The 14,567-nt window shown below is 33.0% G+C and overlaps 1 protein-coding gene across 1 annotated transcript in view; it reads right to left on the bottom strand.

Moving 5' to 3' along the window:
• The window catches only part of LOC136033612 (mannan endo-1,4-beta-mannosidase-like), a 40,549-nt gene that overhangs the window by 11,656 nt on the left and 14,326 nt on the right, over nt 1–14,567 (bottom strand). The window contains exons 4-6 of the mRNA XM_065714400.1: nt 11,132–11,247; nt 10,464–10,585; nt 3,486–3,605 (exon numbers count right to left, since the gene is read on the bottom strand). Of these exons, the coding sequence (XP_065570472.1) occupies nt 3,486–3,605; nt 10,464–10,585; nt 11,132–11,247 (358 nt within the window). The remainder of the gene's footprint in view (nt 1–3,485; nt 3,606–10,463; nt 10,586–11,131; nt 11,248–14,567) is intronic.

The following is a 14,567-nucleotide window of genomic DNA, read 5'->3' as shown; positions in this document are numbered from 1 at the left end:
CCTGGTCGCTTTCTCTTTGAGTGTCGTCATTTATTAGTTTTTTCCTTTTTTTCTTTTTAGTTTTTTATTGGTTTTTACCTTTATTTTAGCTTATTTTTCAGTTTTTTCCTTTTTTTTAGTTTTTTTTTATTTTTTATTTTTTTTAGTTTTTTACCTTTTTTTAGTTTTTTTAGTTTTTTTAGTTTTTTAGCTTTTTTACTTTTTTTATTAGTTTTTAGTTTTTTTTTGTAGTTTTTGCCTTTTTTTAGTTTTTTCAGTTTTTTTTTTAGTTTTTTATTGGTTTTTACCTTTATAGTTTTTTTAGTTTTTTAGCTTTTTTATTTTTTTTATTAGTTTTTAGTTTTTTTTGTAGTTTTTGCCTTTTTTTAGTTTTTTCAGTTTTGACGTCACCTGATCCAGTTTTTTCAGGTGACGTCACCTGACACATCCATCCACACATCCACAGACAGACAACTTATTTTTATATATATATAGATATATATATATATATATATATAGATTTCGCAGCCAGCACTGCTCTATAATAGCTAAAAATATTATTGAAACTGTTAAAGGATCTAATTCGATTAAAAATTAAAAGTTCGGGTGCCCTTTTTGAGAGTAATTACATAAAAAAAACTAGTTTTTCTAACTGAAAGTAAAGAGCGACATTAAAACTTAAAACGAACAGAAATTACTCCGTATATGAAATGGGTTATCCCCTCCACAATCCCTCGCTCTTTATGCTAAAGCTTTCAATTGTTTTAAAAAGCAGAATTGTGGTAAAGAGTCAAACTTTAGCGTAAAGAGCGAAGGATTGCGGAGGGGACAACCCATTAAATATACGGAGTAATTTCTGTTCGTTTTAAGTTTTCATGTCGCTCCTTACTTTCAGTTAGAAAAACTAGTTTTTTTTAATGTAATTTCTGACCGTTTTTGAATTAATGCTTGTTTGATTTTGGCTCTCCGCACATAAATTATTAAAATGAAATTTACACTTTAATTCCTTTTTTGGCTAAATGGCTTTCTCTTAGTTCTGATCAGACGATTTTGAGAAATAAGGGATGGGGAAGGAGGCCTAGTTGCCATGCAATTTTTCGGTTACACAAAAAGGTAACTATAAATTTTAATTTTTAACGAATTTTTTATTAGTAAAAAATATACGTAACTTAAGAATTAACTTACGTAACAAACTTTTATATTCTTAAATTTTTATTATGTATATGAGGGGGTTTCTTTAAGAATGACCCCTGAATCAGAAAGGCCGTAGAATAAATAGTTGAAATTACTAAAAATACTATAGCATAAAGAGCGAGGTATTTATCTCCTCCTAAATACCTCGCTCTTTATGCTAAAGTATTTTTAGAACCCCTCATATGCGTAATAATCTCTGTTCGTTTTAAGTTTCAATGCTACTCCTTGCTTTCAATTGAAAAAACTTTTCCATGTTTATTTTTTCATTGTTTTTTTATAGTAATTTTAGAAAATCCTGCGCCCTTTTCATTGAATTTCTGTTCCCCCATGACATATTTCTCCAGGGAAAGATCCTCCCACATAGCCCCCTCTCCTCAACCCCACCCCCAAAACCAAAAAAAATCCCCTGAAAAGGACTGTACACTTCCCAATAACCATTATTATATGTAAACACTGGTCGAAGTTTGTAACTTGCACCTCCTCCCCCAGGGACTGTGGGGGAGTATGTCATTCCCAAAGACATAGTTATTGTGGTTTTTGACTATGCGGAACAAAATGGCTATCTCAAAATTTTGATCTGTTGACTTTGGAGAAAAAATGAGCGTGGGAGGGGGCCTAGGTGCCCTCCAATTTTTTTGGTCACTTAAAAAGGGCACTAGAACTTTTCATTTCCGTCAGAATGAGCCCTCTTGCAACATTCTAGGACCACTTGGTCAACACGATTACCCCTGGGAAAAAAAACAAATAAACACGCACCCGTGATTTGTCTTCTGGCAAAAAATACGAAATTCCAAATTTTGCTATAGGGTTCTATTATACGCCGAATGCGATGGTGTGATTTTCGTTAAGATTGTGTGACTTTTAGGGGGTGTTTTCCCCTATTTTCTAAAATAAGACAAATTTTCTCAGGCTCTTAACTTTTGATGACAAAGACCAAATTTGATGAAACTTATATATTTAAAATCAGCATGAAAATCCAATTATTTTGATGTATATCTTAGCGTCAAAATTCTATTATTTAAAGTTTCGTTTACTATTGAGCCGGGTCGCTCCTTACTACAGTTCGTTACCACGAACTGTTTGAAAAAGTATTGGATAGCAAGCACCCTTTCTCTCAAGCCCATTCATTTTCCAAACATATCCAGTAAAAATTTTTAGACACCCATTTTGTTTAGCATAGTAGAACAGTCCAGCAACTATGTCTTTAGGGATGTTAGGCACGTCAACCCTCAAAATTATGCAATTGGTCCATTATGCTTTAAAACTACGTGTTGTTTTAAAATAAATCAAAAGATATTGTGTTTATGGTTACCAATAAGACACCTCAGTTTTATATCGATAACGGCTGGGGGTATTGAATTAAAACTTTTGGGGATTCTATTATTACTACTTCTGCTCTTATAATCTAAATAAATAAAAAGAGTCAAAGTGTATTAAAGTTGTCAAAGATCATAGATATAATCTTTTTGGAATGATATTAAGTTTTATTTTTCAAGTAAATTTTAGAAGCTATAAAATTAAATTGGAAAATTCTGTTTGAGTCATGATTAAAAATTGCTGAAATGTTTTTCCAACATACAATTAGCAACCCATATTATGGACTCTTATAAAAAAACCTGAAAAGATATACAATATTATTTTTTCCATGAAAAAGAGTATGTCAACAGAAAACGAACAAAAATTAGTTTAAAAAACTTTTTCCACAAAACAGGTTTTTCAAAGAAAAGTAAAGAGCTCCATTAAGCCAATAATGAGCAGAAATAAAGTCAAATAATCTTCCAAGCGTAAAACTACCAAAAATCACTATCAATAAATAAATGAAACCCAAAAAAACAGAAATTGTAATAAATAGCCATAATTTGCGATTTTTGAAAATAAAATAGGTTTTAACTATTTCACTTTTCTTACTTTCATAAATAAAAAATTATCAAAAGCTTAAAGAATAAATATCAGTATATGTCAATCAAACTAGCAATTCACGGTCATTTATTTTTTTTATTTTTTTAGTAAAGTGCAAATTATGCGCTGGTCTTGAAAAGCCAGGGGGATTATCAGCCCTACTCATGTTAATTTTTGCTCGTTTGGAGTTTGACTCGGCTATTTATTGTAATTTTTATTTGTTATGGGTTTCATTTATTTATTGATAGTGATTTGTGATAGTTTAACGCTTGAAGGATTATTTGACTTTATTTCTGCTCATTCTCGGCTTAATGGAGCTCTTTGCTTTTCTTTGAAAAGCTTGTTTTTGTGGAACAAGTTTTTAAAATTAATTCCACTGAAGGCCGAAAGAGTGCAAGGACATTCAGACTTACAGAATATCCGTTAGAATAAGCATGTTCCATAAGCTGTTCAATTGACTCTCCTTCGGAGCAAGATGAGGCAAACTCTCCTATTACGATGGGCTTTCCTAAGTTATAGCTTGAAGCCGGGTGCTAAAATAGAAAGTTTCCTTTAATTTTCCTTTAAGTTTCCTTTAAAATATTTTAACAAAAAGTAAATAAAAGTGATTTTTTATACCACTACATGGAATATCAATGTTTATCAAGTACAGGGCATTGATTTTACGAAGTATTCACATTTTAGGGTTTACAGGCCAGTGGACCTTAGATACATGTGAGACACATAACTGAGTTGCGCAAGTGAAACTTTCAGGACTTTCACTTCGTCCAAAAAGGGATCGTGTATCGTATGTAGGTTAATCTAAGGGACTGTTTATCATACTGTGGAATTACAACTAATCCACACTGACGCAAATAACACTTCCCAAGTAGTACAGTTTTTAAGTTCCTTGTAGATTACCTATCTTCTGCTTATAAATGCCTCGGCCTGCTTGTTTGGATAACTCTATGTTCCTGACAACTGCTCTCATAGCATAAAATAGCATATAAATGTGAAAAGTCACGGTTAGTACTATATAGCAAGGAAATTTGGGAAAATTTAAGAGAAGGTAGAGAAAAGTAATTAAATTTCCCCGCCCCCCTTAAAAAATATTAATTACCTGAGAATCAGGGTTTGAAACAAAAACCGTCGGCCCAGTTTCTGAAACCATTGGATTTACTGCCATTTTTTTTAACTATTACTAACAACAACTCATCGCAGCACCAAGCCGCCTTAAGCCAATACAGCTACACACACTCCTCCTCTATCCCAATCACTTTAAAGCCTTCCTCTTTACACCCCAACAGCACGTTACCATTTTCTTTAAATCTTTTCTTATTACATGCTCCCTCCCCAGAAAAGGACAACCACCTTTCCGTTTAACCCTAGATGGTTGGCCAAAAAGGGCAGTCTTCGGCAATCTGTCATCCTACATCCGTAGATCGTGCTCAGCCATCTCAGTCTTTCTTTTATTGTAGCCATTTTTTTAACACTTGGTGCAAAATAATGGCACTCGTTTGTTACGAGAATGAGAGTGGTGAACAACGTTTGCCACATTAAGCTTGGCATTGATTTGGACCGATTTGACATATTCAAGGCAAGATAAAACAGAAACTTAAAAATTAGGAAGCTTGTATTCGACATAGCATAAAGCACTGAAATATCTCAATTTATTTGGACTGAAAATGATGCTAGGTGTTTTCCTGCCTGAAAAATTTGCCCTGGAACCGCAAAATTCCCCTCTGATGGAAAATCACCTGGAAAATTCCCATCAAAAATTTACTCTCGTGAAAATTTTCCCAGAAAGATACCCCCCGGAAATTTTTCCTACCCACTGAAAATCCCAACTGGAAAATTTCACCATGGAAAATCCCCCTCACGCTAGACTAGAAATACTCCTGGAAATCAGTTCCGATTGTACATCAATTTCTACCTCCACCCCCTTTACCTTTTCCAAATGATATATCCTGGCAAATTTAAACCCCAAAATGAGTAGAATTTATTCCATATAGAAGAGAGGCTATCCCTTCCTTATCCCCAACCTCGCCCCTGCGGTCATAGAAGACATGGAGAATGCTCAGTCAATCATAAATTGAGAATTCTAGTCCTTTTTTTATCTGAAAATGATGCGAGACCAACCAGCCCCTGTCCTAGCACTGTTTTTGATACCTGGTCCTTTTGTTACACTTCTTAGGACATCTGATCGACATTTTGAAGTACCTATCTTGTACCTTTCTCTTTGACTGCTCAATTATAGGTATGGAGGAATTTTCTATCACAGAAAATATATTGGAAATTTTCTACGAGGTGATTTTCCAGGGGCAATTTTCCGGGAGAAATTATCTCCAGGGAGCGGGAATTTTCAGGAGCGGATACCAGGTCTTGTTTGAAATATCCAATTCACTATCACCTATATATCCATCCAGGGCCACTCTGTCAACTAATAGAACTAAAATAAGACTCCAATCAACAAAAACAGCGTTGCCACAACTAATCAAGCAGCAAGTTACTATCATCAGACAGATATCTTAGGTCATTTGTCCCTTTTAAATCGGCATTTTATTGAAAGTGATTTGGAGTGATTATTTATCTAATACATTTATTCATTCGTTGATTTATGCATTTATGTATAATTTTTTAAGCTTTCTCTCAGGTACACTTCTTACGTAGCTGCGTTAACCTTCGTAGCGTTATTCACGGAGATTTAAGGAGAGGGATGAATATTTTTTCGAAATCTAGAAGGGATAATTTATGTTTTTTCTATTTTTTCTACGACAGCACCAAATAAGGATTTTCAATAAAAATACCTCTAAAAAGGTTTTTTTGCGAAATCTAGGGGATCAAGCTTGACGTTAATGGTTAATGTAAGCCATTCCAATTTAGAACTCAAATTCATCCATACTTACAGTCTTCGACAGATTCAGTCGTATGTTTATGCAGTCTTCCATTAAAACTTGCTAAAGACAATACTTTCCCCATATCCCTAAGCCCTAACTGTTTACTTTTAATGAAAATAACCCTTTTTCATCCATTATATTCGTATAGAAAAGAGTGAAATGCACCCTATAGTAGTCAAAATTAAAAAAAAAACATATTTGAAACAAAACCGTGATTAGTTTCTATTGAAACGGTTTCATATAAAAACCGTTATTATAGTATTAGAACCGTTTTTGATCGAACTCAATTCTTTAGGGAAAGATTAGCTTGAATCATTAGTAGACAAACAGTGGATTATAAATGAGCTGAATAAATGGATTGTGGTAAGCATCCTAGTAAAGAGTGAAATGCACCCCATAGTAGTCGAAAATTAAAAAAACACATTTTAAACAAAACCGTGATTAGTTTTGCACTGAAACAGTTTCCATTTAAACCGTTTTTATAGGATTAGAACCGTTTTTGATCGAACTCAAATCTTTAGAAGATTTGAACCATTTAATAGACAACCACTGGAAAATGAATGAACTGAATAAATAGATTGTGGTAAGCAACCTAGTAAAGAGTGAAATTCGTCCCATAGTCGAAAATTAAAAAGCACGTTTTAAATAAATTTCCGAATATATAAAAATAATTCGATTTAATACCAGATAAAAAATGATAAAAATTTACCTACGATAAACTTATAAGCAAAAAATGATGGTTGAAGCGAATTTATCGGATTTACAAAAATATAGAATCGAGACTCTCTTCGAAATAGCCCGAAGACCCTACTAAAAGAAAATTTATCTTGAGTAAGCTCAATAGCTTAATAGAACAACAATATATTTTTACTTCTATTTAAAAACATAAATTACTTATAACTTATTTCTAAGCTTTATCATGAGATAGGACTCAATCTTGAAACCAAAGTGTGCGAGTACCTTTTTTAAATACTAGAACTAGCTCGAGTCCCTGACTATATCATGCTAATTCGATAAGCAAATTTTAACCATCTAATTCGATAAATTCGACAAATTTTAACCGTCATTGCGATCCATTCAAGTCCAAGCACCTAAGAGCATTCCAGAACAAGTTCAAATAGTATACGCATAAACAGTTCCTAACTCTGGTAATTAAGACAGAGCTGGGTTTACACCCCTTGTGATCTATCACTATTCCTACTCATTTTTATACACCTAAGAATAAAATCACTAAATCAACATATAAATCTCTAGATTGTTGAATAAAATTACTAAATCAACCGAAAAATCAGTAAGTTCTAGTGACTTTTTCACCAGGTGGCAACCCTGTAGCATAGTAGCATTGACATGGCTATATGCTACTTTCAGCCATCAAGCTCTTTTTATTTCAGAGACCCTGGTCTTTTTCTGTTTAAAGTTTATCTGAGAAAATTTCGGAGAAAAAAAAATTGTACCATTAACGATGTGCACGGTTTTTACTTACAAAATGACACTTCATTCGAATTTTCTGAGAAAGTTGCAAAGGACTTAGAATTCAGCAAAAGATTCCAATAGAATAATAATGCGTGCTGAGCACCAGGTTTTTCTTGTCACTAACTCGAGTGATCTTTGGGTGCATTTAAATCTTGAAAATTGAAAACAGTTTTTTTTTTCTAGAAATAGAAAATTCTTCTGAAACGTTCTCAAAAGAGAGTTAAGCAATTGATTCTTTCTCTGTTTAAAATTTCTCAGAGAAAATTTTGAAACAAAACTGAAAAAATTGTTTCTTTAACGAATGTGCAAGGTTTTGACTTAGAAAATTATACTTCATTTGAATTTCCTGAGAAATGCGCCAAAGCCTCAGAAATTCTGCAAAAGATTCCAATAGAATAATAATAATTATAATAAGTGTGTAATAATACTAATAATAATCTAATAATAATGTAATAATAATAATAAAATAATGTAATAATAATAATAATAATAATAATAATAATAATAATAATAAAATAATGTAATGTAGTAAATAATAATAATAATGTAATAATAATAAAAATAATAAGTTTTTCTTGTAACTAACATCGAGTGATCTTTGGCTGCATTTAACTCTTGAAAGTTGAACATAGGTTATTTTCTTAGAAATCCAAAATTCTTTGGAAATCTTCTCAAAACAGGGTTAAGCAATGAGTCTTTTTCCGTTTAACATCTTTCTGCGAAAATTTCGAAGAAAAATAGAAAAAACTGTTCCATTAGCGAATATGCGAGGTTTTGGCCTAGAAAACTGTACTTCATTCGAATTTCCTGAAACTCTCAGGAAATTCAGAGTTTTTGAAGGAAATTCAGAGGCTTCAGAGTTTCTGAAGCCTCAGAAACTCTGCAAAATACTTTGAATTGTCATATATCATCATGGAAAGGCAATGTGGTCTCCGAAATTACCAGATTCTATAAAATAATTCAAAAATGTTATTTTTAATAAGCTATTTTAATTTTATGGGAAAATTATTAATAACGCATAAACCCTTCTGAATACCTCCCAACCAAAATAGATCTTACAGTTGACATGATCTTATTGTATTGTGGAAAAACAGAGGGAGTACTAATAAAACATCATGTGACTCGAAACTTTTCACTCGTTTTACTGGCTTAGAATTTCAATCATAAAACTAGGTAGGTAGGTAGGTACATAAAACTAGTTGAGTGAAGTTTGACTTTCCTGACTTTTTACTAGTAGAACCAATGAAGTTTTTCAAACGCGGGTTATTTCGCTTTCCGTTCTGACACAAGCTTAAACAATACTTTGATTGAATTGCGACAAAATGTTTCAGACGAAAAAATATTAAACGAAAGCACTATTCTTATTATGTTATTAAATAAAAAAAGAAGTTTTTTTTAATGAAAGTAAGGAGCAACATTAAAACTTCAAACGAACAAAAATTACTCCGTATATGAAAGGGGCTTTCCCTCCTCAACGCCTCGCTCTTTACGCTAAAGTTTGACTCTTTCTCTTAACTCTAACTTTTAAAACAGTAAGAAACTTTAGCGTAAAGAGCGGGACGTTGAGGAGTAAAAGCCCCTTTTATATCCGGAGTAATTTCTGTTCGTTTTAAGTATTAATGTTGCTCCATACTTTCATTTAAAAAAACTTTTTTTTATTCAATTTTTGGACGTTTTTGAATTAATGCATGTTTTGATCTTGGCTCTCTTGCACATAAATAATTAATACAAAATTTGCATATTAATTGATTGCAATTAATCGGAAGATTTTGAGAAAAAAGCAGCGAGGGAGGCGGCCTAGTTGCCCTTCAATTTTGTTATTACTTAAAAAGGCAACTAGAATTTTTAATTTTTATGAACGTTTTCATTGGTAAAAAAAATGCGTAACTTATGAATTAACTTACGTAACGAACTTCTATATTCGTAGGTTTTTATTGCGTATATGAGGGGGTTCACCCCTCTTCGATACCTAGCTCTTTACACTAAAGCTTAAATTTTGTCCCAATTCCTTAAGAATGACCTCTGAATCACAAAGGCCGTAGAATAAATAGTTGAAATTACTAAAAATATTTTAGCGTAAAGAGTGAGGTATTACGAGGATGCAAACCCCTCATATGCGTAATAATTTTTGTTCGTTTTAGGTTTTAATGCTGCTCCTTACTTTCAGCAGAAAAAAACTTTCCATACTTATTCTTTCATTGTTTTTTCAAATAATGCTAGAAAATCCTGCGCCCCCTTCATTGAAATTCTCTTCCCCCGTGAGAAGTTACTCTATGGAAACATCCTCCCACTTACCCCCCCCCCACTCAATTCTCCCCCCTAAAGCAAAAGAATCCCCCTGAAAACATCTGTACACTTCTCAGTAACCATTAGTATATATAAACACAGGTCAAAGTTTGTAACTTGCAGCCCCTCCCACGGGGACTACGGGGGAGTAAGTCGTCCCCAAAGACATAGTTATTAGGTTTTTCGACTATGGTAAATAAAATGGCTATCTCAGAATTTTGTTCCGTTGACTTTTGGAAAAAAATGAGCGTGGGAGGGGGCCTAGGTGCCTTCCATTTTTTTGGTCCCTTAAAAAAGGGACATTCTAGGACCCCTCAGTCGATACGATTACGCCAGGGGAAAAAAACAAACAAACAAATAAACACGCATCCGTGATCTGTCTTCGGGCAAAAATGCGAAATTCCACATTTTTGTATATAGGAGCTTTAAACTTCTACAATAAGGTTCTCTGGTACGCTGAACCTGATGGTGTGATTTTCCTTAAGATTGTATGACTTTTAGGGGGTAAAATGAGACAAATATTCTCAGGCTCGTAACTTTTGATGGGGAAGACTAATCTTGATGAAACTTATATATTTAAAATCAGTATTAAAATGTAATTCTTTTGATGTAACTATTGGTATCAAAATTCCATTTTTTAGAGTTTTAATTACTATTTGAGCCGGGTCGCTCCTTACTACAGTTCGTTACCACGAACTGTTTGATTAAAGGAAGGTAACCTCTCTCGTTCTCTTTGTTATTATTAATTTAGCCAACCTTGAAAGGACCGCTAGGATTCCATTGTGACTGCCAGGCATAAGAATGCATTTGGAAAAAGTCGAGCGTACCGGTTGGGTTTCCTCCAGCTTTTGTCAAACATTCATCCGAATAGTAATTAACTAAAAAAAAAACAAACATTATCTATTAATTTAAGAGGAATATTAGCTAGATAAAGTAGTGCATCATAACAAATACAAACAAGAAAAGAGTATCTAGGAAAAACAATAAATAAATTCAAAACATTTACAAAAATAAACATAAATACATTCATCTTAAGCCTTAATTATGTATAAAAATGAAGGTTTTGTAGAACTTAGTACTGTAAATTGAGATGTTTGGATATTAAAAGATAATTTGTAAGCATTTGTTAATCAAAAACATCAAACATCACCCTAAGGGCTTTAAAAATTCGTTGTTTTCTTGAAATTTTTAACAATTTTAGGGAGTAGAGAGGGCAGAGAGAGAGAGAGAGAGAGAGAGAGAGAGAGAAAACAGACAGACAGAGTGAAAAAGACAAAGAGAAAAGGAGAATGTAAGAGAGAGAGACGAAGAAAGAAAGGCAGACAAAAAAACAGAGGAAAAGAGGCAGAGTGGGAAACCAGGGTCTACCTCGTATGCTAAAAATAATTAAGAAAAATATTTTTGAGATATAGGTAAATACTCACATGATCCAGAAAATACAGAATTTTGTGACTTTTCTGACCAAGAACCACCAGTTACTAGTGCTGTGGGATCTGTAGTTTTTAAAACAGCCAATTGCAAGTTATAAAAACGGAGAAATCTATAAGAAAACGTGTGAACGAAAGATCTAGTAAATAAAATACTGAAAATTCAGCTCAAAATAAACCATGCGTATAAGATACTTTACAATAAAAAAGCTTCATGAATCGTTGTTTTTGAGAGAATTAAATAAAAAAAACAAGCTTTTTCAACTGAAGGTAAGGAGCGACATTAAAACTTAAAACGAACAGAAATTACTTCGTATATGAAAGGGGCTGCTTCCTCATCAGCGCCCCGCTCTTTACGCTAAAGTTTGACTCTTTCTCTCAACTCTTCCTTTTAAAACAGTAAAAAACTTTAGCGTAAAGAGCGCGGAGTTGATGAGGAAGCAGCCCCTTTCATATACGAAGTAATTTCTGTTCGTTTTAAGTTTTAATGTCGCTCCTTACTTTCAGTTGAAAAAGCTTGTTTTTTTTATTTAATTTCTGAACGTTTTTGAATCAATGCATGTTTTGATTTTGGCTCTCCGCAGAGAAATAATTATAACGAAATTTGCATATTTTTTTGGGGGGAGGGCTAAATGGCTTTCTCATAATTTTGATCGAATGATTTTGAGAAAAAAAGAGCGGGGGAGGAAGCCTAGTTGCCCTCCAATTTTTTGGTTAATAAAAAAGGCAACTAGAACTTTTAATTTTCTTAAAACGAATCTTTTTATTAGTAAAAGATATACGTAACTTATAAACTAGCTTACGTAAAGAATTTTTTATTCTCATGTTTTTATTACACATATGAGAGGGTTCGCCCCCTCGTCAGTACCTCTCTCTTTACACTAAATCTTAAATTTTGGCCCAATTCATTAAGAATGACCCCTGAATAACAAAAGCCGTAGAATAAATAGTTGACATTACTAAAAATACTTTAGCGTAAAGAGCGAGGTATTAGGAGGAGGTGAGCCCCTTATATGGGTAATAATTTCTGTTTGTTTTAAGTTTTATTGCTGTTCCTTACTTCCAGGTGAAAAAGCTTTTTCACATTTATTTTTTTATTTTTTTTTTAAATAATGCTAGTAAATCCTGCTCTCCCTTCATGGAAATTTTCTTCCCCCATGACAAATTCCTCGATGGAAAGTTCCCCCAGTATATCCCCCTCTTTTCAACCCCTCCCCCAACCAAAAAATCCTCCTGAAAACACCTGTACACTTCCCAATAACCATTACTATATGTAAGCACTGGTCAAAGTTTGTAACTTGTAGCCCCTCCCACGGGGACTTTGGAGGAGTAAGTCGTCCCCAAAGACATAGTTATAAGGTTTTTCGACTATGCTGAACAAAATGGCTATCTCAGAATTTTGATCCGTTGACTTTGTGAAAATACTTAGCGTGGGAGGGGGCCTAGGTGCCCTCCAATTTTTTGGTCACTTAAAAAGGGCACTAGAACTTTTCATTTCCGTTAGAATGAGCCCTCTCGCAACATTCTAGGACAACTGGGTCGATACGATCACCCCTGGAAAAAAAAAAAAAAAAAAAAACAATAAACACGTGATCTGCTTTCTGGCAAAAAATACAAAATTCCACATTTTTGTAGATAGGAGCTTGAAACTTTTACAGTATGGTTCTCTGATACGCTGAATCACTTTTATGACTTTTAGGGGGTGTTTCCCCCTATTTTCTAAAATCACACAAATTATCTCAGGCTCGTAACTTTTGGTGTGTAAGACTAAACTTGATGAAACTTATATATTTAAAATAAGCATTAAAATGCGATTCTTTTGATGTAGCTATTGGTATCAAAATTCCCTTTTTTTAGAGTTTTGGTTTCTATTGAGCCGGGTCGCTCCTTACTACAGTTCGTTACCACGAACTGTTTGATGAACGACACGGAATCTTTTCAGGAAGCCTAGAGGGAAAGTTTGTTGAAACAAGATAGCGATGCATCTGTGTATGAAAATCTGCTAGTGATACTGCGGGATAAAAATTTATGCACATTGCAAGCTGACCTGGCGTTCAACGAAAGCTCCTAATTATATTTGTAAACTCACATTTTTCCTAAGTAAGTTATCCATGTGTCTTCAGATCTGTGCCAAGAACTAATTTTTTTTTGTCTGTGGAAATCTCGGCTATGAACCTGCACATAGGAAACACGAAGACAAAGAAGCATAAAGATAAAAATTCCAAAATATTTTTTTTAACTATATTGCTCAATTTTCCTGCAGTATTTTCGACGTAACACCTTATATTAGATTTCCTTTTCTGAGACCAAACTGCCGTTCTATGACGAGCAAATAAACTTTCACATTGAAAACAGGTACAAGAGTCTAGATATTTTGATCAAATATATAACGACCGTCATCAGTAGAAATACTAAAATATTAAAATTGAAACTAACTTATTTATACAAAACAAAATAATAGCCCGGAATATCATAATTTTGTGAATGAGCCGAAAGTTGTTTGTTTTGTTTTGTATAAATATGTTACTTTTAGCTTTAATACTTTAGTATTTCTACTAATGACGGTTGCTGCATAAGTGATCGAAATATTTAGAAGTTTATACCTTTTTTTACTGTATAAATAAAGGGATTTGTCCCAATTGGAACGTTTATTTGTTTTTCTGTAGTTACCACCCTTCCGCCAAAAAATAAAGTGAAAATCCTTCTTTATTATGAATTATTACTTAAACAATAGTTTTATTGGGTATTTCCAAAAAAAAAGGAGTCACAGAGCATGATTCATCATTTTAATCATTGCAGGAAGGTACAAAGAAAAGGCCAATGGATTGTTTAGCATCCTTTGGTGCTTTTATTAACATATTCACGTGTCAAATAAAATTTTTGAAAAACAATTGACAGAATTAAAGCGACTAGTAAGCAAATTGAAGCTAGGAAAAAAGTCAGAAAAAAGTCCCACCAAATCCTAGTTTTAGAGAGAATGAACGACTTGGAAGCTTTTAACAAAACCTAGAAGGAAAGTTTTACAAAATACTATAGCAAAGCAAAAATAACTTGAAATAACAAAGCAAAAAGAAATAAAAATTTTCGAAAAACAATTGACAGAATTAAAGCGACTAGTAAGCAAATTGAAGCTAGGAAAAAAGTCAGAAAAAAGTCCCACCAAATCCTAGTTTTAGAGAGAATGAACGACTTAGAAGCTTTTAACAAAACCTAGAAGGAAAGTTTTACAAAATACTATAGTAAAGCAAAAATAACTTGAAATAACAAAGCAAAAAAAAATAATATTTTTGACACAAATAACTTGGTATGAAAATATAATAGTAAAACTGCGGAACAAAAAATTCGTACTCATTTCAAGTTGATCTGGCCTTTTTAGAAAGCTCCTAATTCTTTTAATAAGCTCACTTTTTCCTAAGTAGGTTCCACATGTATA

The sequence above is a fragment of the Artemia franciscana genome, chromosome 12 (genome assembly GCF_032884065.1).
Source record: "Artemia franciscana chromosome 12, ASM3288406v1, whole genome shotgun sequence".
NCBI classification, from domain to species: Eukaryota; Metazoa; Arthropoda; class Branchiopoda; order Anostraca; family Artemiidae; genus Artemia; species Artemia franciscana.
The sequence above is the reverse complement of the archived record's forward strand: the minus strand, read 5'-3'. Positions and strand labels throughout refer to the sequence as shown.